At 38.7% G+C, this 11,659-nt stretch overlaps 1 protein-coding gene across 1 annotated transcript; it reads right to left on the reverse strand.

Moving 5' to 3' along the window:
* Positions 1–4,691: 4,691 nt before the first annotated feature.
* On the reverse strand, positions 4,692–4,942 carry LOC129666401 (40S ribosomal protein S29-like). Its single transcript, XM_055593497.1, has one exon. It carries the CDS (start codon positions 4,934–4,936, stop codon positions 4,772–4,774), a length of 165 nt encoding a protein of 54 aa, XP_055449472.1. The 5' UTR covers positions 4,937–4,942; the 3' UTR covers positions 4,692–4,771.
* Positions 4,943–11,659: the final 6,717 nt, after the last annotated feature.

Genomic DNA, 11,659 nt, shown 5'->3' on the forward strand with positions numbered 1-11,659 from the left:
AATTAGTATATAATTCTGGCCTTTTGTTGTGTTGCTCAGGTGAGTTTTTTGAGTTAATATTTTTGTGAGTGCTGTAAGTGATACCAAGTATGTAGATGCTTTTGTAAACAACAAGGTTATATAAAATCTTAGTCTGTCCTTAAGTCAGGCTACAGTAAAAATAAACTTTGACACCATCCTTATTCAGGAAATTTGGACTATGGAATGGGCACCACGTTGACTTTGAATTTACTCAGCTGTATCTCATCACCTCTGTTAGTCTGTCCATTTGAAATGTAAAAGATAACATAAAAGCCAACATGTTTGTTGGCCTCACCCTCTGTCTTTTGCTAATAGTTCTGTTAGTTAGTTAGTAGTTAGTAGAGACTCCATGATCATCCAACCTCAAAACTGCTTTCAGGTGTTTGAACCAGTCTGATAACTGGTTTCACTATGGCAGTTTCCAGATGAAATTGCATTCCAAAAGAAAGACACTTGCCTTGTGTACCTTAAATGATGGGTTCTGTTTTGTTTGAGACAAATACGGTTTCATTATGTAGCCCCAGGATGGCCTTAAATTTAAGATTCTCTAGTCCTAGTCTCCTGAGCTAGCATCATTAGTATACCTCACCATGGCAATTAAAAATTAAAAACAATTGCCCATAGGATTTAGACTTAATTGTGTGTGTGTGTGTGTGTGTGTGTGTGTGTGTGTGTGTGTGTGTGTGATCATGCATGTCTACATTGTATGTAAGACTTAGCTTATTTTGCCAGGAGGAGTTAATTAAGAGAAGAACAGTAATGGGCTCCCCACTGAAATCCTTCTACAGTCAAAGCTCCAGACAAGATATTCTTTGTGGCCTGACCTTTCCAAGGAGCAATTCCTTTGGCCATAGCTTCTATTTTACCCATCAAATAAACAAAAGCTGTGATGAGACAGTGAGACAACTTGGACTCCAAGAATGTGCGGGACTGAGAAGACACTGAATGAATATGCATTTTGTTTTTATTTTTATTTTTTATATTAATTACAGTTTATTTCCTTTCTATCCCAGCTGTAGCCTTCTGCCTCATTCCTTTCCAATCCCATCCTCCCTCCCTCATCTTGTCCCATGCCCCTCTTCAAGTCCACTGATAAGGGAGGTCCTCCTCCCCTTTGCTCTGACCCTAGCCTATCAGGTCTTATCAGGACTATCTGCATGCATTGTCTTCCTCTGTGGCCTGGTAAACCTACTCACCGTCAGGGGGAGGTGATCAAAGGTGATCACTGAGTTCAAGTCAGAGACAGTCCCTGTTCTTATTACTAGGGAACCAACCTGGACACTGAGCTGCCATGGGCTACATCTATAACCTAGAACCAGGGGTTCTAGGTTATCACCATGCATCATCCTTGGTTGGAGTATCAGTCTCAGAAAAGACCCCTGCACCCAAGGATTTTGGTTCTGTTGCTCTCCTGTGGAGTCCCTGTTCCTTCCAGGTCCTTCTTTTTTAATTTTTATTTTACTTTTAGTAATTACAGTTTATTCACTTTGTATCCCAGCTGTAGCTCACTTCCCTATCCCCTCCCAATCCTGCCCATCCTCTCTCTCTCCCTCTTTTCCTATGCCCTTCCCTCAGTCCAATGATAGGGGAGGTCTTCCTCCCCTTCCATCTGACCCTAGTCTATCTGGTCTCATCAGGACTGATTTTTTTCTAACTCCCCCTTCTTTCATAAGATTATCTACTCTCTGCCCAAAGTTTGGTTATGAGTCTCAGCATCTACTTTGATACCCTGCTGGTTAGAGTCTTTTAGAGGCCCTGTGTGGTAGGCTCTTGGCCTGTTCCCTGTTTTCTCCCTCTTCCAATGTCCTTTTCATTTGCCTTTTTGAGTGAGGATGTGCATTTTAAACAAGAATCCCAAGGCCTTACATCCATGGGAATTGGCAATACCTTCCTCTAGTCAATGGCCATCAGTTGGAAAATGGCCATCAGTGGTTGTGGGCAGTCTGTGAAAAAGTAGCAACTGCAGCTTCCTCCTTCTTGAGGATTGAAACAATTAAATGGCTACCTTACAGACACCTCCTACTAAAACTAGATAAGCTCCACTCTCATGACTCTTGCTGCAACCACCACCAGCTGTGGCTGTGATCCAACACGTCGTGCTTAAGCTATATTGTCAACATGGCAGTCTAGAATCACCTGGGAAGGAGTCTCAGTGAGGAACTGTATAGATGAGGTTGGCCTGTGGGCATGCCTTCGAGAGGTTTTCTTGATTGGGTAAACTGAGGTTGGTGCTACCATTTCACGGGCTGGTCTCTGGACTGAGTGAAAGAAGAGAGCACAAGCTACATGCATGAATGTGTTGCTATCTGATCTTGACTGTGGATGTGATGTGACCACTTGTTTTCCCCACATGTGATGTGAACTGCCTTGATTTCCCCACAATGATGGACAATGAGCTGGAATTAGAAGCCAAATAAACCCTTTCTCTCTTGGGAAAAAACCCAAAATCCTAGATAACTTCTCATCCCTGTATTACAGTAATGAACTCACAGAGTTTTCCAATTGTTATGTAGCTGGTGCCCTCCATTGGTGTGAGCTCAACCCATTTAAAACTAGACTTTCTGTATGTGTGTCTCTGTGTGTCTGTCCTTTCTTCATTTCTTCATCACTTCTGACAGGTGTCCAGGACAAAATCTTGCTAAACCAAGCTTGAGAGGACAGACCACGGTACAAGTTCTTTGTAGAAATTGCTTGAAAATGCCTACTCTTCAGACCTTGCTTGCTTGGACACAGCTTGAAAGGACAGAACAGAGTTCCAGTTCTTTGCAGGAATTGCCTGAAAATGCCTACTGGAGCATTTGAGAAGTTATTCTGCCATGTTTCCCATGAAGGAATTCCATAAATACCTTAGGAAACTGACCTTAAATAAAACCCCTCAAAGTTGAATAAAGACTCCCACTCCCACCTGTCCCACCTGGTCTTTTGTCTAAACCACTGGAGGGATGCCTTGTAGGTTATTTAAAAAGACTCTTGTTCTTTGTATCATACAAAGCAGCACAGAAAACACAAAATGAGCCTGTTTGTGCTACCAATCAATTAAAAAGTACAAATTGAATGAAAAGCTACACTTGCTTATATGCTTTTCTTAAACCTTTCCTGTCTATGGATTTCAATTAAAGATAACTTAGTTTTTCTCATACTTACTTAACTGAGTTAAAATATGTAAAGCTTTTGATTTTTATTTTGTTTGCCCATGAAACAAAATGCTCCCTCATTTCTTTATGAGCAACAGGAAATGAATTTGAAAAAATGAGTTCACATCGTACCGAACAGGAGAGGCAACAGAGGGTCTTCAAATTTCTAAGCAAGTCCTTGAGGAAAACTGTAGATACGTAAAAATATAATGAAAAAACTATGAAAGCTATTTCTTTTAATAGACACTTTTCCACTTCCAAAGACATCATCCTCACCTACAAAGTTTTAATCTTATTAAAAAGAAAACAAAACTGATTTTTCTGATGAGATGAAGTCTGTTAGTTTCTTTCTTAGCTAATTGAAATGATTGAAAATCATCCTTCATTCTCTTCCCGGTACTAAACTGCTGAATCCATTTAGTGTGGCTCATGCGTACATATGTTTAGGGCTGACATCTCGGGATTAGATAACCTATCAGGAGCTCATCCCTGGAGAAGAACGACTTTCCCCCTCTCAGAAGCCTGAAGGTCTTCATAAAGGGATGACGATTTTCCCCATCCATGTTGATATGTCTACTGATGTTGTCATTGTAATGGCTAGTTTGGGCAAGCATATTCTGAGATTTCATGGGTGCATTCTTCCTGTCATATATACAAGACACAATCTCATAAAAAAAAAAAAATTCAGGTTCTCTAAATCATGTGTTTCTACTTCCTCTTCTAAAACATCCCCTGGGCCTTACAGGTAGAGGTTGTGTCCTAGACTTATCATTTGGGGTTGGGCACCTCACTATATCCCTTCTCTACAATTTGAACAGTTATAAATATATGTTATGGTCCCTACTATTGCCATTTTCCTAAACTGGTACAGTTTCTAAGTGCACTCTAAATACTTATCGCTACATCTGCACTTAAGTATATCTCTAACTGTTAACCAACTTTGGCAGGCATAAAAATCTTAACTTTATTTAAAATGAAGGCTTTCAAAATTATTATGTATGCAAGCGCTCACATGTGCTTTGCTTTGTGTTGTGTGTGTGTGTGTGTGTGTGTGTGTGTGTGTGTGTGTGTCAGTCAGAGGACAGCTTGCAGAAGTAAATTCACTCCTTCCACTGTGTAAGCCCTACTTGGGTCCTGCTTGGTAGAGTCTTTATATTCTGAGTCATCTTGACAACCCCCTCATGAAGATTTCTTTAACCCTGAAGTGTCAATTCCACAGTCAAATGTACGGATTCTGTCTTTCTCATCAAAATAACTAGTTCTGAACCCCAATGGTATACCTGCATGTATACCAATGAATTACATTGGTACCTCCAGGTAGTTTGGATGGTCCATTTTATATCGTCACAGAACAAACTTCTTCTGACAAACGCCAATCATCTTTAATAAATTATTTGCAAACTTTTTGTTAAAGAATCTTCTCCATCTTATTTAGGATGTAAATTATTATATTGGACAGTTCCTTCATAGCATTTCAAATAAAAAACATTAAATAAGTTTATTTTTATTTTTTTTATTTATTTTTTTGGGAGGTCTTCACTTTTTATTCTTTATGTACAAAGACTAGCATGATCGTTTCAGGAGTAGACAGCCTGGAATAATCCATTAAAGGTCGCTCAGTCCAACTTAATGAAGCCAATGTCCGTCTGATGGAAACACTGACGGCACATGTTCAGCCCGTATTTCCTGATCAGACCATGGCAGTTGGAGCAGACGCGGCAGGAGCGAGAACCCTGGCCGAACTTCTGCAGGTGACTCCAGTAGAGCTGCTGCTGACCCATCTTGCCTTCAGACAGCCAAGGTGGGAAAAGGAACGAGCGGGCACACGCATGCGCTCTTCTTCTTTCTATTTTTAATAATTTTTATATTTTTAATTAATTAAATAACTGATTAATTAATTACAATTTATTCACTTCGTATCCTCTCTGAAGCCTCCTCCCTCTTCTCCTCCCAGTCCTATCCACCCTCCCTCTTCTCCCTCCTGCCCTTTCCTTAGTCCCCTAATAGGGGAAGACCTCCTCCCCTTCTATCTGACCCTAGCCTATCTGTTCTCATCAAGACTGGCTTGCATCATTTTCCTCTGTGGTCTGACAAGGCGGCATCCCACCGGGTTGGGGTGACCAAAGAGCTGACCACTGAGTTCATGGCAGAGACAGCCCCTGCTCCCCTTACTAGGGAACTCACTTGGAAACTGGGCAACCTATGGGCTTCCTCTGAGCAGGGCATCTAGGTCTTCTCCATGCATGGTCCTTGGTTGGAGTATCAGTCTTTGCCAGGACCTCCTTGACCCAGGTATTTTGACTCTGTTGGTCTCCTTGTGAAGTTCCTGTTCTCTCCAAGTCTTTCTATCTCCCTCTTCTTCCATTAGGATACTCTGCCCAAAGTTTTGCTATGAGTCTCAGTATTTTCATTAAGAAAAATTATTATGCTGGGTGCGGGGGTGGATGGTTGCAATCCCAGCACTCAGGGAGACAGAAACAAGCATATCTCTGGGAGTTCAAGCATATCTCTGGTCTACAAAGTGACTCCAAGACAGCCAAGGTTACAGGTAGAAAACCATGTCTGGAAAAAAAAAAGAGAAAGGAAAAAGAAAAGAAAGGAAAAAATCAATAAATAACACAAACTCAAATTTGCCAATTATTTGATTTCTTTAACTTTCTGGTCGTCACCTTATATTTATTTTAATACCTTGCATTTTAATTGATTCTTCAGGAAACCTAGAGTACTGGAAGACTGGTGTTTAAAAGGAAGACTTGCACAGTGCCTGTTGTCATTTCATTCTACTCTCTCCATGATACAAAAGCATCAACATAGTTTTCACTCTGTTGCAGTCATTTATGAAACTTTCAGATGTAGAGATGTTTTCTATGGAAGAACTTATAACCAAGATGTAATGGGGGGGGAAGGGACTGTTACCTCAATTCAAATAGAGTCCACCCCTACTCCCATCATTATGAACATCTACTGGGGTAACCCTACAATAGCCAAAGGCAAATTTTCTCAGCAGTGATACCACTCAGTTCTTTCCCGCTCTTCTCTTGCTTGGATCATTCATCATTTTGACAAGCTTTACACCAGCATTTGTATCTATTCACCAGAGACACATGCACACTCATGAATTATTTTGTCAGAACTTTGCCCTCATGTCTTATTTGAATCATGATAATGAGATCATGAAGGGAAATATACAATGCACATCAGTTGGGACCAATAAAAAAAGGCAGTACTAAGTGATGATTTGACTCAAAGTAGGCATTTGTGACCCTAGTTACTTTGAGGTCCTAATTTAACTTCTCACTGACACAAGGCTTTCCTCTCTCTAAAAGAAGGAAAAAGAAAGAGCCTAACTAAAGAGTTGCCTCTCTCATATATACATATTATATTACAATACATATATAGAAATATGAATGTATACACACACACAGTGAATTTTATAAGACAGTCAGCAGACTTGCATTTTTTGTTGGATTGTTCAGTTTTTTGTTTTTGTTTTTGTTTTTGTTTTTGTTTTTTTTGAGTACCTAGGAATGCTTCACAATCATTTAATTACATACTGGTAATTCAATAACTATTCGGAGATAAAAATATCACCAAGCAGATGTCTTCTACTCAAGGAATGTCATATTTGTTCTGCAGATTAAAAGCAACTGTGTTAGTCTAACTGGAAGATGCAGATGAGTGGAAATTTGCAGCTTCTGTGCTATTGCTCAAACTATGTTTCATCTACAGCACAAATAATATTCTCTCTTGTCTCTGAAGTCTCTTCCAATTTGGCAGTACCTTAGGACCTTGTCTATATAGATAGCGTGCTAGCTGAACACTTGAAGTGCATAGGTCAGTTCTTAGCCACTGTGCCTCCTCCCTCCCTCCCATCTCTTGTTTCTTGATATATAGTTCACACTTTTCAGAAGTGGAATCACACACATAATACAACTTATTTAAATTATTTTACCAGTTGGTTCTGCTCTGACTTGTTTCTTTTCATCTGACATTCTATCCTCATATTTATATTTTTGATCATGTCTTATTGGTGTCATTTCTATTGTGAAGACACCTAGATGATTGCATTGTTGCCTGTATCATGCTTTCAAAAAAAAAAATAGAACTGGTTAAAATTTCAAAATTGTTTTTCTGTACTTTATCAACTTTATCAAGAAAAGATGTAGCCCAGTTAAGTGCAATAATGTACAATTGTGTTTATCCTTTGACAAAAACTGTTCCAAAAATTAACAACCCAGTTGTTCCAAGCTAAAATATGATAACCACATCAACCTGACATACAAAATAAGCACACATAGTAGTTCATGCTTGCACTAAAATTATGAATAATATCGTTAGAGGGTAAAGCTCTTAATGGAAACACACTGATGTTTCATGTCAATGGCTATAATTGATAGAAGTATACTTTTACATAAGATTATCTTGATATCATGTAAAAGAACCACCTATGTCCCCTTAGGACTATAGTACTAAGCTGGAAATCACTCCAGGCCACTATTTTCATCAGAAGAGAAACATACTTTTGATTGTCCACTATAAGAAATATTTTTTTTAAAAATACTGCAACTATTTTAAGCTTCAAAATCATTTTATGGATGGATTTATTGGTTTTCTAATTTTGGAATTTTTCATTACTTAACAGCAAGGAAAAGAAATTTGTGAAATGAAAAACTTGCCAATGTATTGTTAAGTTCCAAAATGACTACAATTGAGGATCCTCTTAGATACCTTGAGTACATAGAGAGACACCCTGGCATGAAAAATACCATTATTTTGGGTTGATAATTTGTCATATGAGGCCCTGAAGGTCTCTCTTCTCTCCCCTCTACGACATCACTTCAAACCATACCTGTCCGTTGGCTCTACCAATCATTACTCTCATTACAATCATTACTGTATTTTCACAGTGAGCGATATATTTATTGATATATCTATTCTTGTTATTTTGCTGCAACAATTGAATATTCCATAACGGCTTGATATTACAAAGCAACCAATTCCATTCTGTCAAGTTACCGGTAATAACTTATTTATTTATTTAGTTTTACATTTGGGCAAGATTTATTTGGCGTTGTTTGACTCTGACACTAACTGAGCAGAGGTTATTTCTGTAGCCATGCCTAAGTTGAATGCCAGCTTCTTTCTGCCAAATTATCAAAATTGTTATTTCTCCTGTGCTAGCTAGTAAGAATGAAGTCAAAGCGGTTAAATTTTTTTTCTTGAAAAATTCATCGTATTGTTTCCTATAGTTTTTTGTTTTGTTTTGTTTTGTTTTATTTTGTTTTACTTTAAGTCTAGGTTGCCTCGTGTAAGTATAGTCATCCCTATGTCTTCGATTATTCTGCTGCACAAACATTGTGCTCTTTTTTGCATTTCCAACTTATGTATGCATTTAATTATAAAGGGCTGTCTTGTAGGCTATCTTAAGTTGAATAGCTCTGGGTCTGGAGTTGAATGCATTCACATGTAAATCCCTTACTGACAAGACTCTCACTGTCCCACTGTATTGTTTCATCTACCGAAGCTTTATTTTCTTAGTTAGATTTCTACTGGTTTCTTAACAAACAAATTTATAGGTTTGTTTCTTCTGTGGAATGCAATGCCGCCTTTACAGGGCCAAACTCTCACACCCCATTTACTTTTAAAACCATGTTTGTCTTTCGTTCTTTGAATAAATTCACAAATTTCATTGATATCCCCCTCTGCTGAGTAAAGCCCTGTGAGCAGTCAGTCTCCATTGACTTGTTTGTATTATTGTAGATCATCATTTTCCATTTGTTTTCACTTTCCATGAGTTTGGGTTAAACTGGACATTTAAGTAACAGTAACATTAATTCTAGAGTCTGAGATCTTTCTTATGTTTTGTTTTGTTCGATGTCTTGTCTTGAATTAAGGTTTGCAATGTGTCCTCTACCCAATATAGCTGAGGTTACTACTCACTTTATTCATCTGATTCCCTGGGGTTTGCTTTGGTCTGCATTCCCATTCATCCATATAAAGTTTGCCCCTCAACAACTGATAAGGTCCCTGTATTTCACTGTTGGGACAAAGCTGTCAAGATTTTTGGTGGTTCTTGTGCAGATAAAATTATCCTCACAAATAAAGCTGGGGAGAGGGTGAGTGTAGTGTCAGGTAAGGACAGACTTTCCAGCTTTTGCACTTATACTTGTCTCTATTTTTCTTCCTCTGTTATCTCTCCTTCCCCGTTTCAGTTCCCTGAAATGACTCATTTTATCTAATTTTAAGCTCTGCTTTTTAAAGGCAGTATTCACAGCCACTTAGTGACCACATAGGCAGAAGTTTGTCTTCTACAGCAGTGGAAGAATTCTCTGAAGTACTTTTCACTTTTTACAGCCCACCAAAGTAAGTCAGATAAGATTTTCCTGGTACAAATTGTATTCTGCTTTATTTTTTATTCAACTTTTAGAAATGCTTCACTTTCCATTTGCTTTGGGCAGCCATGTTAACTACACATGTATCCTGAATAATGCCAGTGTGCTGGTTTGTATAAGACAGCCCATCTAATAGTTTGTTCTGAATTCTGGGGTCATTGAAAACACAAGCCATGTTTCTTTTGAAATACAGCTGTGCAGCCTTCCTGAGTGACATAGACCATATAGTGGTTTATTTTTTTTCTCTTATTTTTTTTTGTGCCCCATGTTTTCAATTATCTTTATTTAAATGCAGTTGAAAGGCTCATGTTTATTGGGAAATAGAAAGAGTTTATGTTGCTTCTACTTGCATATCAATATTTACCATCTTATCATCATGGGTAGTTAGGCCAGGACCTCAAACAGGGCAGGAACCAGGAGACAGGAGCTGATCTAGTGGTCATGGAGAAATGCTGCTTACTGGATTGTTCATCCTTGCTCACTCAGTCTGCTCACTTTCTTTCTATACAATATATTCTGATATGGTAACCCCTCCCACACCGCTCCCCAAATCAAAACTACTTCCTCACTCACTCCAAATCCACATCTTTCTTTTGCTTTCTCATTAGAATCCAAATGTGTATCTTAAAAAAAAAATAGTAAAATAAAGTAAAGTAAAAACAAACAAACCAGAGGAGAAAAAAAAAATGGAAATCTAACACTATAGAAGCTACTTAAACACACACGCGCGCACACACACACACACACACACACACACGAAGAACTCTAAATGGGACCACCAAACAACTTGGGAAACAAAGCCCCAACTAGATGTTTCTCAGCCCAAAATGAAAACTCCAGTGGCTAAGATGCAGCATTATATCTAATCAAGTTGTTGATAAAAGGGGTCCAGTGGAAACCCCAAACAACCCAGGCTATTGCCAAGGGTATTGGTTGCCCCCCACACATTGGTGGTAAGGCCCTATTGCTGAAGACAACAAGCACACAAGTCATTGGACATGGAGAGGTCAAGCCGTTGCCTCCAGAGAATTCTCCTCCATGCTTATTAATATTAATGGTACTGAAAGTAGCATGCACACTACCAGAGAAGAAACGCAAACAGCTACAAATGGTGACTGACCATCATAGATACGCTGGTACAACAGTGGCACAAAAACTGTGGGATGAACCAACCATTATCTGATTGGAGTTAAGGCCCACTCCATGAGATGGAACCCATACTGGATACTGCCTGGGCAGCCAAAAAACCTGAGAGTAGATAGGCCATGAACCTTAGGGAAAAAACAAATACTAATGCTTAGCTAAAAGAAGGTAAAATAACTTCCCATGAAATTCTGCTATAAGCATAGACCAGTGCTTGCTCAGCCATCGCCAGAGAAGAAATAATTAATAGTAATAATAATAACAATATTATTACTATTACTGTTATTATTAACAGGAACAAACACAGAGACCCGCAACTGGACAATGTATAGAAAATGAGAGACCTTGGAGCACTCATTCCGAAATGGAATGTCTCCATCAAATCCCTCCCCAAAGGGTTCAGGGTTCAGGGAACCCTGTGGAGGAGTAGATGACAATATTTTAAGAGTAAAGGGGAGAAGGGCACCAAGGAAAGAGTGTCTTTCAGGCACAGCAGGATCCATGCACGTATGAATTCAGACTGTGGCAACTTGAGCAGGCCCTGCACAGGTCTAAGCCAGATGGAATCCTGGCACTGAATTGTGAGGAAGACACAAGCTTCCATCCCAAATCCAACTGCAAACTTCTTTCAAAGAAAAATTTTGTTTTATTCAACAGAAAACATATACAAACTATACCTGCAAAGGCTTATTTAAAATTTAGAATTATCTGAAGCTCTCACTTCTGTCATTATTTAGTTTGTTGCTCTATTGATTATCAAATACAGCTTATTTCCCGCCATTTTTTCATACCAGGCTGCAAACGTGTCTTACTTTATATGAAAAAAATCTTTCAGTGCTTTCCAGACAAGACACCTAAAATTTATATTCAAAGGATTCTGCTTTACAATTCCTACAGAAATTTGAAAAAAAATATCTATCTATCTATCTATCTATCTATCTATCTATCTATCTATCTATCTATCTATCT

This window comes from Psammomys obesus, unplaced genomic scaffold (genome assembly GCF_907164565.1).
Source record: "Psammomys obesus unplaced genomic scaffold, mPsaObe1.curated_primary_1811, whole genome shotgun sequence".
Classification (NCBI taxonomy): Eukaryota; Metazoa; Chordata; class Mammalia; order Rodentia; family Muridae; genus Psammomys; species Psammomys obesus.

Excerpts from the sequence above, each read along its gene's own strand:
- LOC129666401 (XM_055593497.1), bottom strand. The coding sequence starts at position 4,936 with ATGGGTCAGCAGCAGCTCTACTGGAGTCACCTGCAGAAGTTCGGCCAG.